This window comes from Phyllostomus discolor, chromosome 4, assembly GCF_004126475.2.
Source record: "Phyllostomus discolor isolate MPI-MPIP mPhyDis1 chromosome 4, mPhyDis1.pri.v3, whole genome shotgun sequence".
NCBI lineage: Eukaryota > Metazoa > Chordata > Mammalia > Chiroptera > Phyllostomidae > Phyllostomus > Phyllostomus discolor.
In genome coordinates, this window is record NC_040906.2 from 195,080,405 (window position 1) to 195,092,568 (window position 12,164).

The 12,164-nt window shown below is 42.9% G+C and overlaps 1 protein-coding gene across 4 annotated transcripts in view; it reads left to right on the forward strand.

Moving 5' to 3' along the window:
* Window positions 1–7,362: 7,362 nt before the first annotated feature.
* ADGB (androglobin) overlaps window positions 7,363–12,164 on the forward strand; it is a 121,445-nt gene continuing 116,643 nt past the window's right edge. For all 4 annotated transcript variants that reach the window (XM_036024854.1, XM_036024856.1, XM_036024855.1 and 1 more), the window contains exon 1: window positions 7,363–7,510. In XM_036024854.1, the coding sequence (XP_035880747.1) occupies window positions 7,437–7,510 (74 nt within the window). In that variant the 5' untranslated portion in view covers window positions 7,363–7,436. The remainder of the gene's footprint in view (window positions 7,511–12,164) is intronic.

The window sequence follows — 12,164 nt, forward strand, 5'->3', positions numbered from 1 at the left end:
TCTCCAGAGGAGCCTTTAAATCAATTTGGTGGCATTTCTGTGCACAGGTGACAAAGTGAGGCTGTTTGAGCGCTCTTTCATCTACTCTGTCACTCTTTCCTAAGCCTCTTAAAGCACCAGCTCCCTCACTGCCCAGCCGGTCACCCGGGGCTGCTCTGCAAACCCAGTCTGCATTGTCACCCCCACCCCCTCACCGTGTATCTGCCCCATGCCCATGTGTCCTTGACCTCAGCTAGATACTTGTTTCCAGGCATATGTGCTGACATGCCCTTGGATATCCTTGCATGGGGCTTTCCAGAGGGCTGGGTTCATATCTTTTCTATAGAAATCATTGCATCGTTTTGTATCAGTTCTAGTTTCTGTCTGTATCACAAGATTGTGAGTTCTTCGGGGGCAGGAACCAAACCTTATTAATCCACTTAGGAATACCCAATGCACACAATTAAATCTCTAGATAAATTAAACTTCCAGATAAATACCATTCAGGTGCAGTTTACAAAAGAAACAAGTATCATTATTCATAGTATTTGATACCAATATCATACAAGATAAAATTCATAATGTCTTGCAGCTGATAAAAAACATAGCAGATAGGCAGAAAAATATCTCCATGAGAAGGGCAAAATACAAATCAACTGAAAGTGACCCAGAAATGGCAAAAGTGATAAATGCAAGGTCATGATAGGTCATTAAAAGTTATTGTAACCACAGTTGATATTTTAAAGATGGCAACAGGCTTCCAGTTTCGTTATAATAACTATCTTCCCCAAACCGTCACAGGCCTGAGACGTACCTGTCAGCACACCCTCTCCCACAGGTCAAAGCAGCACCTGGGCTCAGGACAGGGCCGGGCCGTCAACGCTCTGCCCGTCCGCAGTGACAGACTCCTCATTACCTATGGGTCAGCCCTGAAACTCTATTTTAAGATTTTCCCCTTAACTGTGATTTTAATGAATTTCATTATGAACATCCTTGGGTGTAATTTTTTGCATGTTTACTGGTCTCAGGGTTTATTGAGTTTCTGGAATGTATAGTTTTATAAAATTTGGAAAAAGTTCAATCATTATTTTTTCATATACTTGCCTGTATCTTCTTCTCCCCTCTGCCCACCTTCCCTGTCTGGTCCGGGACCCCAGCAGCACATATATGAGCCCATACGAAGTTGTTTCGCAGTTCCTTTGGGCTCTATTCTTCTTTTCTAAGTCTTTTTTAAAATCTCTATTTCACTTAAATATTGTTTCTACGGCTGTGTCTTCAAATTTGCTACTCTGGGTTTCTGGGATATCTAATCTGCCATTATTTCCATCTCGTGTATTTTTTTTCAACATCAACATTGTATTTGCAGTGTTAGATGTTCTTAAGATGAATAATATATTCAATCTTTCTCCTAGCTTCTGAGACGTATGGCATACAGTCGTAACTATTTTAATGTCTTGTATGCTAACTCCGCCATCCATGCTTTTTCTGAGTTACTTTCAATTTGTTAATTTCTTTTCCTTTTAATGGGATGCATTTTTCTATCTCTTTTCATGTATAATAATTTTTAGGATACCATTCATTCTGAGTTTTACTTCTTTGGGTGCTGGTTACTTTTGTATTTCTATAAATATTCTTAAGGTTTGTTCAGGGAAGCTATTAACTTACTTGGAAATAGTTTGATCCATTCAGGTCCTGGTTTTAAGGTTTGTTAAATGAGTCCAGTGAAGCATTTCATAGCATAAGACTTCCGCTGCTACTGAGGGGGTAGAACTCCACACCCCACCTCCTGTGAATTGTGAGGTCTTCCCAGCTGTGCCAGTGGGAACAGGCCCATGTGAGCTCAGAAAAGTTGCTCCTTTGAATCTTTTCTGAGGTCCTTAATGAGGTCCTTTCTGTGGCCTCAGGGCATCTCCTCATGCGCATGTGCAACCATCAGGCAGGTGGGCACTGAGGGTGTATGCCCCCTCTCTGCTACTGTCCCGTCCACGTACTCTGCTCTGGACACTTGAGCTGCCTGCCCTCCCTGGACTCCAGGTCCATCTCCCCAAACCAGGGACACTGGCAGGCTCTTCCTATGTCCCCCTGCCCCACGCCAGAGCCACACAGTAAACTGGGACAACTGTCAAGTCCACCTTTTCTGTCTTCCTCCTCTCAGAGATCACTGCCTTTTATTGCCTATTAACCAGTCTTCATAGATCTTACTTTGTTAGTCACTGCGTATAAAAGGCTAAATTCACTCCTCATTGTTTCATCTTGTTTGGAAGCAGGAGGCTTCCCAAATCTCATTTTAGATTCGGCTTCCTGCAGTCATCCCCAATATCAACTGTCCTAGGCCCGTTCCCGGAAAACAGATCGTAGCACTGAGATTTGAATGTACGGTGCTCTCTGTCAAGCCTTGAAGAGTGTAAGGCAAGCAGGATTGGACAGAGGGAGAAGTTAAGTGGCAATGTTGCTGCACCAGATGTCTCCACCAATACCAAGGGAGATCTGGAGAGAAAATGGCCTTTCAGAGTTGGCCCAGTTATGTCCCCAGTGAGACGCAGGAGGCTGTCAGGGAGAAGGCAGGACCGTGGGTTGAGGGAGGTGGCTTCCTCTGATGGGGGGGTGAGTGCCTTTGTCTGGAAGGGGGGCTCTGGATGAGTGCCACCGCCTGCATTGTGTGGGTGATCGTAACACTATCCACACACAGGCAGGCTAGTTTGCTCCCTGATGAAGTGTTTTATTACAGTCAGGAAAACTATTGCTTCGTACGTAAATAGCTTAAGAAAGTGGAAATCACTTTTCAGCTAGTGTCATGGCAATACTTTATTTCCTTATTATCCCATTATTAAGACTCTTTACTCCGAATTTCCTTTCAAAGATAGCTACACTGTAAGTTAAGAGCTGCCCAAAATAATGAAGCTTCCTCTGGCAGGGACAATTGGTTTCGTATCTGCAGGATCCAAAGCCTCCATAACTAGTGGATTCTGCAGAGACTGAACTTTAGGGGACAAAAACTAAGTGGCAATTCATAGTAATATTCTTAATGATATACAGTAAACACTTTTCTGTACTCTCACTTGTTCGAAAGAGGCAGTGCAGCAAAGAGCTTAAGGGTGTTCACAGGTATAAAATTTTAGTTATGCAAAGTGCTTATGTTCTAGAAATCTGTTGTACAACTTTATACTTTCAACTGACAATATTATATTATATACTCAGAAGTTTGTCAAGAGGGTAGATCTTGTGTTACATGTTTTTATAATAAAAAACAACACAACACAACACAACACGTGTGCACTCTGAAGCCAGGCTGTTCGCCTTGGCATCCCGGCTCCACTCCCTCCGTGCTTGGACTTTGGACACCTGTCACGCCTGTATTAAAGCTCACTCCGCTTTTCTATAAAACAGGCTGACTGTAACATCTCAGGTGATGGTGATCACTGACGGAAGGCAGCATACTATGAGGTTATAAACAGGATGGATCTGGCACCTCACTTTGTAGGCTTGAATCCTCACTAATTTAATTTAACCTCTCTGCCTGTTTCCTTATTTGCAAAAGAGAGATTGTAATAATAACAAACTCCTAGGGTGTTTTTACAAGGATCAAGCGAGTTAACACAGGAAGAAAAGCTTAGTCGAGTGCCAAGCATATAGCAAGCGCTCAATAAACATGTGCTCTGACTATTGGACGTTGAAGGGGCGTGTCAAGTTTGAACTGAATTGGGTGAAAAGTAGAACCAGGCCCTGCTCTGAGGCCCTTTACCGTCTAGTGAATGGAAAGGGCCAGGGCAAAAGCAACGATACATGTAGACTTCAGGCTTTCTCATTTGGTTGGTTAAATTCTAGGCAGTCCTTTAATTGACCTAATTGCAAACAGGTGGTTGGGCAGCACCATTTAGAATAATGTCCTCTAACTGTGGGTCCAAGTGTTTGAAGCTACTTGGAACTCTGGCTTTGAGAAACAGAAGCGCTTCCCCTCTCCCTGCCCTAGCCTCTGCCCTTTCCCCTGCCCAGTCCCAGTCATCTAGGGCTCCCAACAGTGGGTGGAGAAGTGGTTACCGCAGTTCACTTCCCCATTCCGGCAGTCCCCAAGCCGAGGAGAGCCAAGCCCTGGATATTGAGAGCCCCTGCCCAGCCTGTTTCTGCTGGCAAGGGGAAGTGAGCCGTTCTAATCACTTCCCTGCAGAGCAGGAGTTACAGAAGCCAAAGAATTCTTCCTCAAAAATTAAGTATAGATTGGAGAAGGGCTCCACCCCTTAGCGGCGGTGATAAAGTATAAGCCTTGTTTCTCAGGCTTTGGAAGTTATTAAACAAACAGAGAACTTGGAAGTCCCTAAGCTGAGTCTCAGGGCAGTCATCTGCCGTTGCTGGGCTCAGGAGCGATGCTGAGTCACAGGAAGGACAGTCAGTCTGGAGAGCTGCAGAGAGCAAAAGCTGTGCAGTCGGGCTGCTCTGGCTCTGCCACCTGCCCTGTGCCAGGCGAGCCCCTGGCCTGTCTGCACTTCAGGATTTTTACCTGTGAAGTAATGATAACATTAGCTATCATTAGTTGAGTGCTTATCATGTTATAAGCACAACATTTGAGGTAAGTACTATTCTTCCCTTTCCACAAATGATGACAAAGGAATTCAGAGAGTTGGAAATACTTACTCAGGGTAAGAGTCAGTATTTACAATCAGGTCTATCTCTAAAGCCTATGCTCGAAGGAGCTAGAACTCCTCCCTAAGCCTAGAATGTAGCAGGAGCTCAATAAATCACAGCTATTATTAACATTTCAAAATAACAGGGAGCATTATTAATATCTACACTTAAGAATATGAGATTTTTTTTAAAGCTTAGATGTAGGACCAGTTGCCTTTTTCACATTGTCACATACAAATACCATCTAAAGGTTTATTGAGGAAAATCTTTGCCTCTTAGAATTATGGCTTGGCCAGTGTTTAACTCCATAAAGAAAAGAAGGTCCATTTGTGCATGCCGCATATATAACATAATAAAAGCAAAAGAACATGACACTGGAAATTAATAAGACTGTAATTAATAGGAACTGTTAAATTGGTGCAGCCAGAATGGAAAACCGTATGGAGGTTGCTCAAAAAATTAAAAATAGAGCAGCCATATGTCTCAGCAATTCTACTTCTAGATATTTTTCTGGGGAAAACACTAATTCAAAAAGATATATGCACCTCTATGCTTATTGCAGCATTATTTACAATTGCAAAGATATGGAAACAACTAGGTGTCCATTGATGGATGAATAAAGAAGATGTGGTATATATACAATGGGAAATTATTCAGCCATAAAATGTGAATGAAATCTTGTCACTTGTGACCACATGGATGGGACCAAAGAGTATTATGCTAAGTGAAATAAGTCAGACAAAGACAAATACTGTCTGATGTCCCTTACACGTGGAATCTAAAAAAATGAATAAATTAAATAAAACAGAAACAGACCCATAGATACAGAAAACAAGCTGATGGTTGTCAGAGGGGAGTAGGGGGTGGGAGGATGGGTAAAAACAAAGAAGAGAAAAAGACAGGCTATGGAAAAAATTAATAAGCACTTTATAACTTTTGAAAAAAAATTTATTATCTCTTTCCATCTTATGTCAACTCCCTTGTTTTTTATCCTAATATGAGAAAGCCGTCTCGAGTGAACTAATGCTGTGTTTGGCCTACACTGGTGTTCTTCCCTCTTAACACCTCTCATCCAAACCCCTACTAAGTAGCTATACAACTTTCGGCAAGACACTTCCCTTGGTCTGGAGGTCCTTGCCTGTGAAATACGGGTGAGCTGCTGATCATTTGATTGCTAAGACTTCTCCAATGTCTTGGCGTCTTATAACCATTAACCGTGGCTTCAGGGATGGCCCGGCTCGGGGTGAAACTCACCTGTTCGTGGGTCGGTTGCTTAAAATTGTGCTAATTTTACCCAGTTGTCTTCACATATGCTTATGGCTATGCATTTAATCACTCTGATAAGATTTTGAGTTAACTGGTATTTGCTCAGATTTTGGTCCTTTTATTTCATTCAGGAGACTTCTCTGGAAATTGCAGTCCTGGGATAAACAAGGCAGAGCCCTCAAGATATCCTCATTGTCTTCACATATATAGATGTGTGTAGGGTACTTCTTCCATTATAACACTAGCGCTGACATTGTGTGTAATACAATAGAGTCAAAGGAAAGAAAGAAAGACACTAAAGCTGCTGTCTGATTGTCATCTGGGTAACTTACCAATGACAATCGCACTGGGGTAGTCTAAGCAAGCAAGGGCTCTGCTGAGCAGAGAGGGCTGGACATTCATTCGCCAAAGAAGTTGAAAGATTTGCTTTGCAGGAAGCTGCTTCTCCCCCCGTAGAATTGGGCCTGGGAGCGCGGCCCAGTCCCCAAAGTGGGGTATTTCTTTACTTAAATATGTTTAATTTTGTCTAGGCTGACGGGAGAGGCCAATTAGTGACAGGGGTTCTGAACCTCAGGCTCTTGTGGGTGTGGTCAGATCTCTCCGAAGGGCGATTGTATTGGGCCAGAACCGTATTTTGTTTTGTTTTAATGAATTTTGAAGATTTTCCTAGACTAAGCATTGCTCAGCTTCATCCATTCATTTTATTTGCCCGCTCTCTGAAGACGTGGGAGCTGGCAGCTCTGAAACGGGGGGTCCCCATTTGCTGGGTTTCGTCGTGTGCTAAACACTTTACGTACATCTTATTTATCCAGAAAACAAAACAGTCAGTTAGGTGTAAGTATCTCCTGTTTACAAATGAGGAAGCGGGGACTGAAAAAGGAGAACCGCGGTGAGATAACTAACAAGTACACCACGGGTTGGCTGAGCATGAAGCTGGAGCTCATTGGGTCTTGGTTTGCCTGGATCGTGTCATTTGACTCCAGTGTCTTCTCATGTGAATGTCTCAAGGGCCCCTTGATTCCATGACTTGGATTTACTCTTGCATATGACCAAGGAAGTCACCGGGTCTGTTTAATCACAGAAATCAAACCTTAAGTGTCACGGTCTTGCCTTCTCTGTGGGCATCCGCTTGCAACGACTGTATTCAAACCATTGGCAAACTCAGTGTTCCCGTGATGTGTCTTCAGTTACTACGGAAGAGACTTGTGCAGCGGTGAGAAGACCTGGGTAGAGGGAGCCTCGCATAACATTCGTCTTTAAATAGCTGAAAATCCGAGAGAGAGTCCATACATATATGTCCACGGTTCCAAAGATCAGAGTCGGGCAGCGTAGACCCGGTCGAACTCCGATTTATCGGAGCTGCCCATCAATCCTACTGTCAAGCCCGGATTCCTCCGCAGACACCCAAGCGGTGGGGGGGGACCCTTGACTCTCACGGTCTCGGAGCCGCCCTGTAGTACGCCAGACGCGCGCGCGCTGCGGTCTCCTGGCAACGGCGGACGCGGTCGCGGAGCCTGGGTCCGGGACACTTTTCCCAGTCCCAGGGGAGCCCAGACTGGGTCGCCTTTACCATGACCTCCAAACAAACTAAGAAGAAAGAGGTGCATCGTATCAACTCGGCACACAGCTCGGATAAATCTAAAGAGTAAGGGACCGCTGCCGGCCCAGCCCACCCCTAGCCCAACCCCTTGGCCTTCCACTAGCCCCCTCCCCTGTAGCTCCCCCCTGTAGCAAACTGCCAGCGCGGGAGTTTACTGGCCTCCTCGCAGCTTCTTTATCTTCGGTGGGAACTCAGACGGGAGACTCTTGAGTCCATTCCTCCCCCATGCCGGCTTCCACCCACCTCCTCCCCAGAGCCCCTAGTTTCGCTGCTGCGCCAGCTGGGCTGCGCTTCTGACTCCCAACTGTACCGGTCCTGCCCGCCCCTCCCCCCCTCCAAGGGTCACTCCCACGTTCGGAAAGGTTTCAGAAGGGGTGGGGGAAGGAAGGGAGGGAATGAATCTTTTACTTTAAAAGGTGATTCCCTAGTTTGGATCTGCCCCAATGCAACATCTAAGGACCTTTAATCGGATGACAGCAGACGTAAAATGGGTTAAAAAAGTTAAAACTATATAAATATGTAGTTCATGTTACTGTTTACTCCAAGAAATTATACAGAGCCAAGATCATAGACTATATATGCCTCTATCCTGAGATGTCTGTGTATGTAGTTCCTTATTATTATTTTTTCTTTTGGTCTTTTTCCCCCCTTAGAAATACCCAGTCACTAATAGCACAGACTTCGGCCTATCATTTGAACTCAACAAAATCGCTAATATTTATTCCAGCTATGAGAGAGTGCCAGCTGCCAAACCTGCCTCAGAGGGGCCACTCACGTCCTCCTGGCTGTGTTTGTGGGGGGTGCAGGAGGCAGTCAGTACGATCTTCTTAACTGGATTCTCACATCTCAGATGCCTACTTCTTCATCTCCCTCCTTGCCTAAAAAATCGCATGTTGGACTTCTGTTCTGAACCCCAGCATTCCTCCCTCCGTGAACTCCTGCTCCACGCTCACCTGCACACCCGCTGTTCCTGATTCTCTAGTTCCTAGTGCTGCCCTCTCTCACAAGCAGACTTCCAGCTCCCTGGCTGAGAACCCATCGATTTAGTTTGATTACTCTTCTAACTCGTACATCGCTCCTATCACTCGTCTAACTTTCCATTGCCCTCGTTCACATGCTGGCCTCCTCTTCACTCCCTGGGACACGGGGGGCTAGTGCCTGCCTCAGGGCCTTTGTACTTGCTGTTTCTTCTGCTGAAAAGCTCTTCCCCCTGGATGTCTGTGAGGTTTTCTCCCTCACTTCCATGGTTAGGTGTTTACCTAAATGCCATTTTTCTCTCATGTCAGTTTCTTTGGCCAATTGGTTTAAAGTCACAACCCCCACTTTCCTGCCAAAACTAAAAAACTCCTTGTTTTCTTTGCTGCTTTATTTTTCTTCATTAAATTTTGGCTCATTTAACATGCTATAGGTTTCCCTTTTTAAAAATTTTGTGTATTTATGTCAGACGGTAAATTCCATGAAGGCAGAGATTTTTCTTTTTCTAAAGTATTGAATCTTTAGTACCTCAAGTGATTCCTGGATCATACATAGTAAACACTCAAAATGTTTAGTTAATGAATGAATGACAGTGATTAAATAAGAGATTATAACATGATTGTAAAAAAAATTTAATACCCTAAAAACAGTAATGATGTTTATAAATCAATGCACATTGAAGACTTATAACTCTTAAGGAACTTGGGGAAAATCTTTGACTTTATTTAAACAGTTTTTATCCTGAAAGAGATGAGACTGTTAACTCCTATAAGAAGCTAAGCAAACCAGGTGCCATATAACAGAGTATGTGGTCTGGCCTGGTCCTCTGAAGGTTGATCATTCTCTGCCTGTAAGAGGCTAACTGTTTCCTTGCCTGTCCTTCCTATTTCTTTTTGGATGATAATGTTATTTCTTTTCCAGGAAATATCTGTTTAATTATGTGTGTGTGTGTGTGTGTGTGTGTGTGTGTGTGTGTCTAAAAGGAACAGTAAGGGCAAATAGTTATACAAAACCTAGGCTTTGCTAGAAACAATCTATTGATCATTAATCATCAAATCGTTAGATTTGATGTAGCATTATATGATAGGTTGTCAAATTATCGTAAATCAAGTTTATCCTCTAAGTCACAGGTGAAAGGTAAATAAAGTGTCACCCCAGCATGGGGCCTAGGGATCAAAGTCTAGCAAGGCTCCACTGTAATTGTCATTTAAATATAGTGGGGACACAGAGTAAGTTTTTATTTGCCATTTTACAGCACCTTGTGGTTATCCATCCAACTAACTCTATCCAAAATGGTGCTAGATACACTTCCTGCATGCATATTTCTGGAGATGAAAGGAAGAAGTCTTCAGGACCTTGAAAATGGCCATCCCATAGAATCTTATTCTCCTACAGAGGCCTCTGTGGCTTATAGCCTTTATTCCCTAAAATTGTGTGTCAGGATGGGGACAGGGACCATGTCTGGCTTCTGCCTAGCGTGGCGGATAGCACCTCATAACCAGTCACTATTGGTTTATTAAATGAGTTTAGTTTCCCAGCTTGGTTTTCATGCCTTCTGAATTTGATTCAGGACTAGTTCTCCCTCCCTTTCCTATCTGATTCACTGTTGGAGGAGTCGAAAAACTGAGATGTTACAACCAAGAAAGCAGAATCTCCTATGTCCAGTTGTGACCAAATTTGTTAGTAACCATGACTTTGAATCCCCAAGAAAAATTGTGCCAGGTAACTGAGGGTTTTTTTTTCACATCAGAGTATCATGTTTCTACTTGTTCTCTGTTTCTCTGTATCAGGAAGAATAAAGTCTCTCTTACAGGCTTCACTCTGACACCAATGCTGTGATACTGAACATGTCATTTTTCCATTTTGACATTCAACTTTCTCTTCCTTAAATGAAGGGCCATGTAATTAAAATCACCCTGAACCCAACATGTTCTGTCTTCTCTTCTCTGCTTTTTTCCTCAGACCTTTGTGACTTTTATCAAAATTTTTTTTGTTTACCAACACTGGGTCCATAGTAAGTGAAGGGATTTTGTATTTAAATATGTAAAACTTTGAACTACATGTCATGGAGAAACACAGATTGTTTTAAATATCGAAATGATGACTTATGAGGCATAATTTGAAAACCATCGGCATGGAGCTCATGCTGGATTAAGGATCAGGTTAGCAAGAACTAGGTGGTCACCTGAGATAATGGGGGACACCTAGTTCTGGGGGCTCTCGATGGCAGTGAGGAATATTTTTAAAGGGGGAGGCAAATGGGTGCGGAGCAGGTCTGTACGGTGATTGTGGTCAAAGCCTACAAAAACCAAATTCCTGATCTTCAGTCGGCGTGGCAAAAGGTGCAATGCTGTCCAGCTGGTGATGCCACCGTGCCTGCAAAAACAAGAAACAAAAAAGTGTAGATAAAATTCAATTACACTGTTCTAAATGCCCTGCCTTATGTATTCTTGCGTTCCCTTCAGGGCCTGGCACAGTGTGTGTTGAATAACATGTGTGTGTGATTTAGCTGAGTTGAACTGGAGACCTGGAGTGGCAGCTCGGCCATGAAGCCCGGACTCAGAACCAGAGAGACTGAGGGCCAGAGGGAGGAGGCCCTGCTGGTCACCCTCCCAAGGCAGGGCGACACTCGGCCTGGGTCAGGACGCTGCATCAATGTCACAATTTTTAAACACAAAAATCTAGCCAAAAAGCCCTGATTAATTAGGATTTTTGTATCCCATTAGTTTTAGTAGAGTCTGCTGTCAGAAGATTTCTCTTGAAATTTCTGAGCATGTGTTTAATAATTCATTGAAATTTGACATAGTTTAAGAATCATCTCTGGCAGTCAAGTGTTTTTTTCTTAATCACCCAGGTTTTAGTTTGTTTAGTTTTGGAGGTAAAATGGTTCCAGATGTACTCAGTAGCATTTTTAGAGTAGTAGAAAGAAGTTAGATTGAAAAGATTTAAATTTATAAACTCATAGAATTTGTACTTCATTATTACCTGAAAAGATAATCAAATTCATACTTTGAATTCATACTAGTAACATTGTTGTTAATGCTTCTAGATGAACAAATTAATATCACCTCAATCAACAGTAATTACTGCAAAATATATTGACTTCAATATTTCTTGGACATTTCTAGGTGACAGATTATTTAAATCAAGGGATTAAATAATCTATAAATTGGTTGTGCTACTTAATGTGAAATAAAATTATTAAAAACTGTATCCAAGATGAATTAAAAATATATCTTTGACGTGATTTTAATGATTTATATAAGGTGAAAGGTTAAATGGAAATAATAGAAATATTACTAATCTCTCTCACTTTCACCCTTGACAAAGAGGATATGTATATATTGTCACAAGAAGTGTCCGACCAGGTGCTTTGAAATTTTAATAACATTCCCTGCCAGCGTTGGTCCAGGCTACTTAATTCCAGGTTCTGGGGCTACAACAGTGCTAATTTGTATGGCTGACTTAACATACAGTACATTCTTAAGGTAAACAAATATTTATATTTTGTATGCATGTTTGTTTTTTTCCTGGTGTCAAAATGCAATAGTCCAAGTACATTGTAATTATCTTTACCCCATCTTTCCGGCCTGATGAATATCAGAATTACATTTGTCACTGCAGTTAAAGCCCACAAAAGAGCGGCCTGCCCTCTCTGCGCCCCTTTCCTCACTCTCACTCTTCCGTCCAGGGCACGTGGCCTCCACCCACAGCTTCCCACACT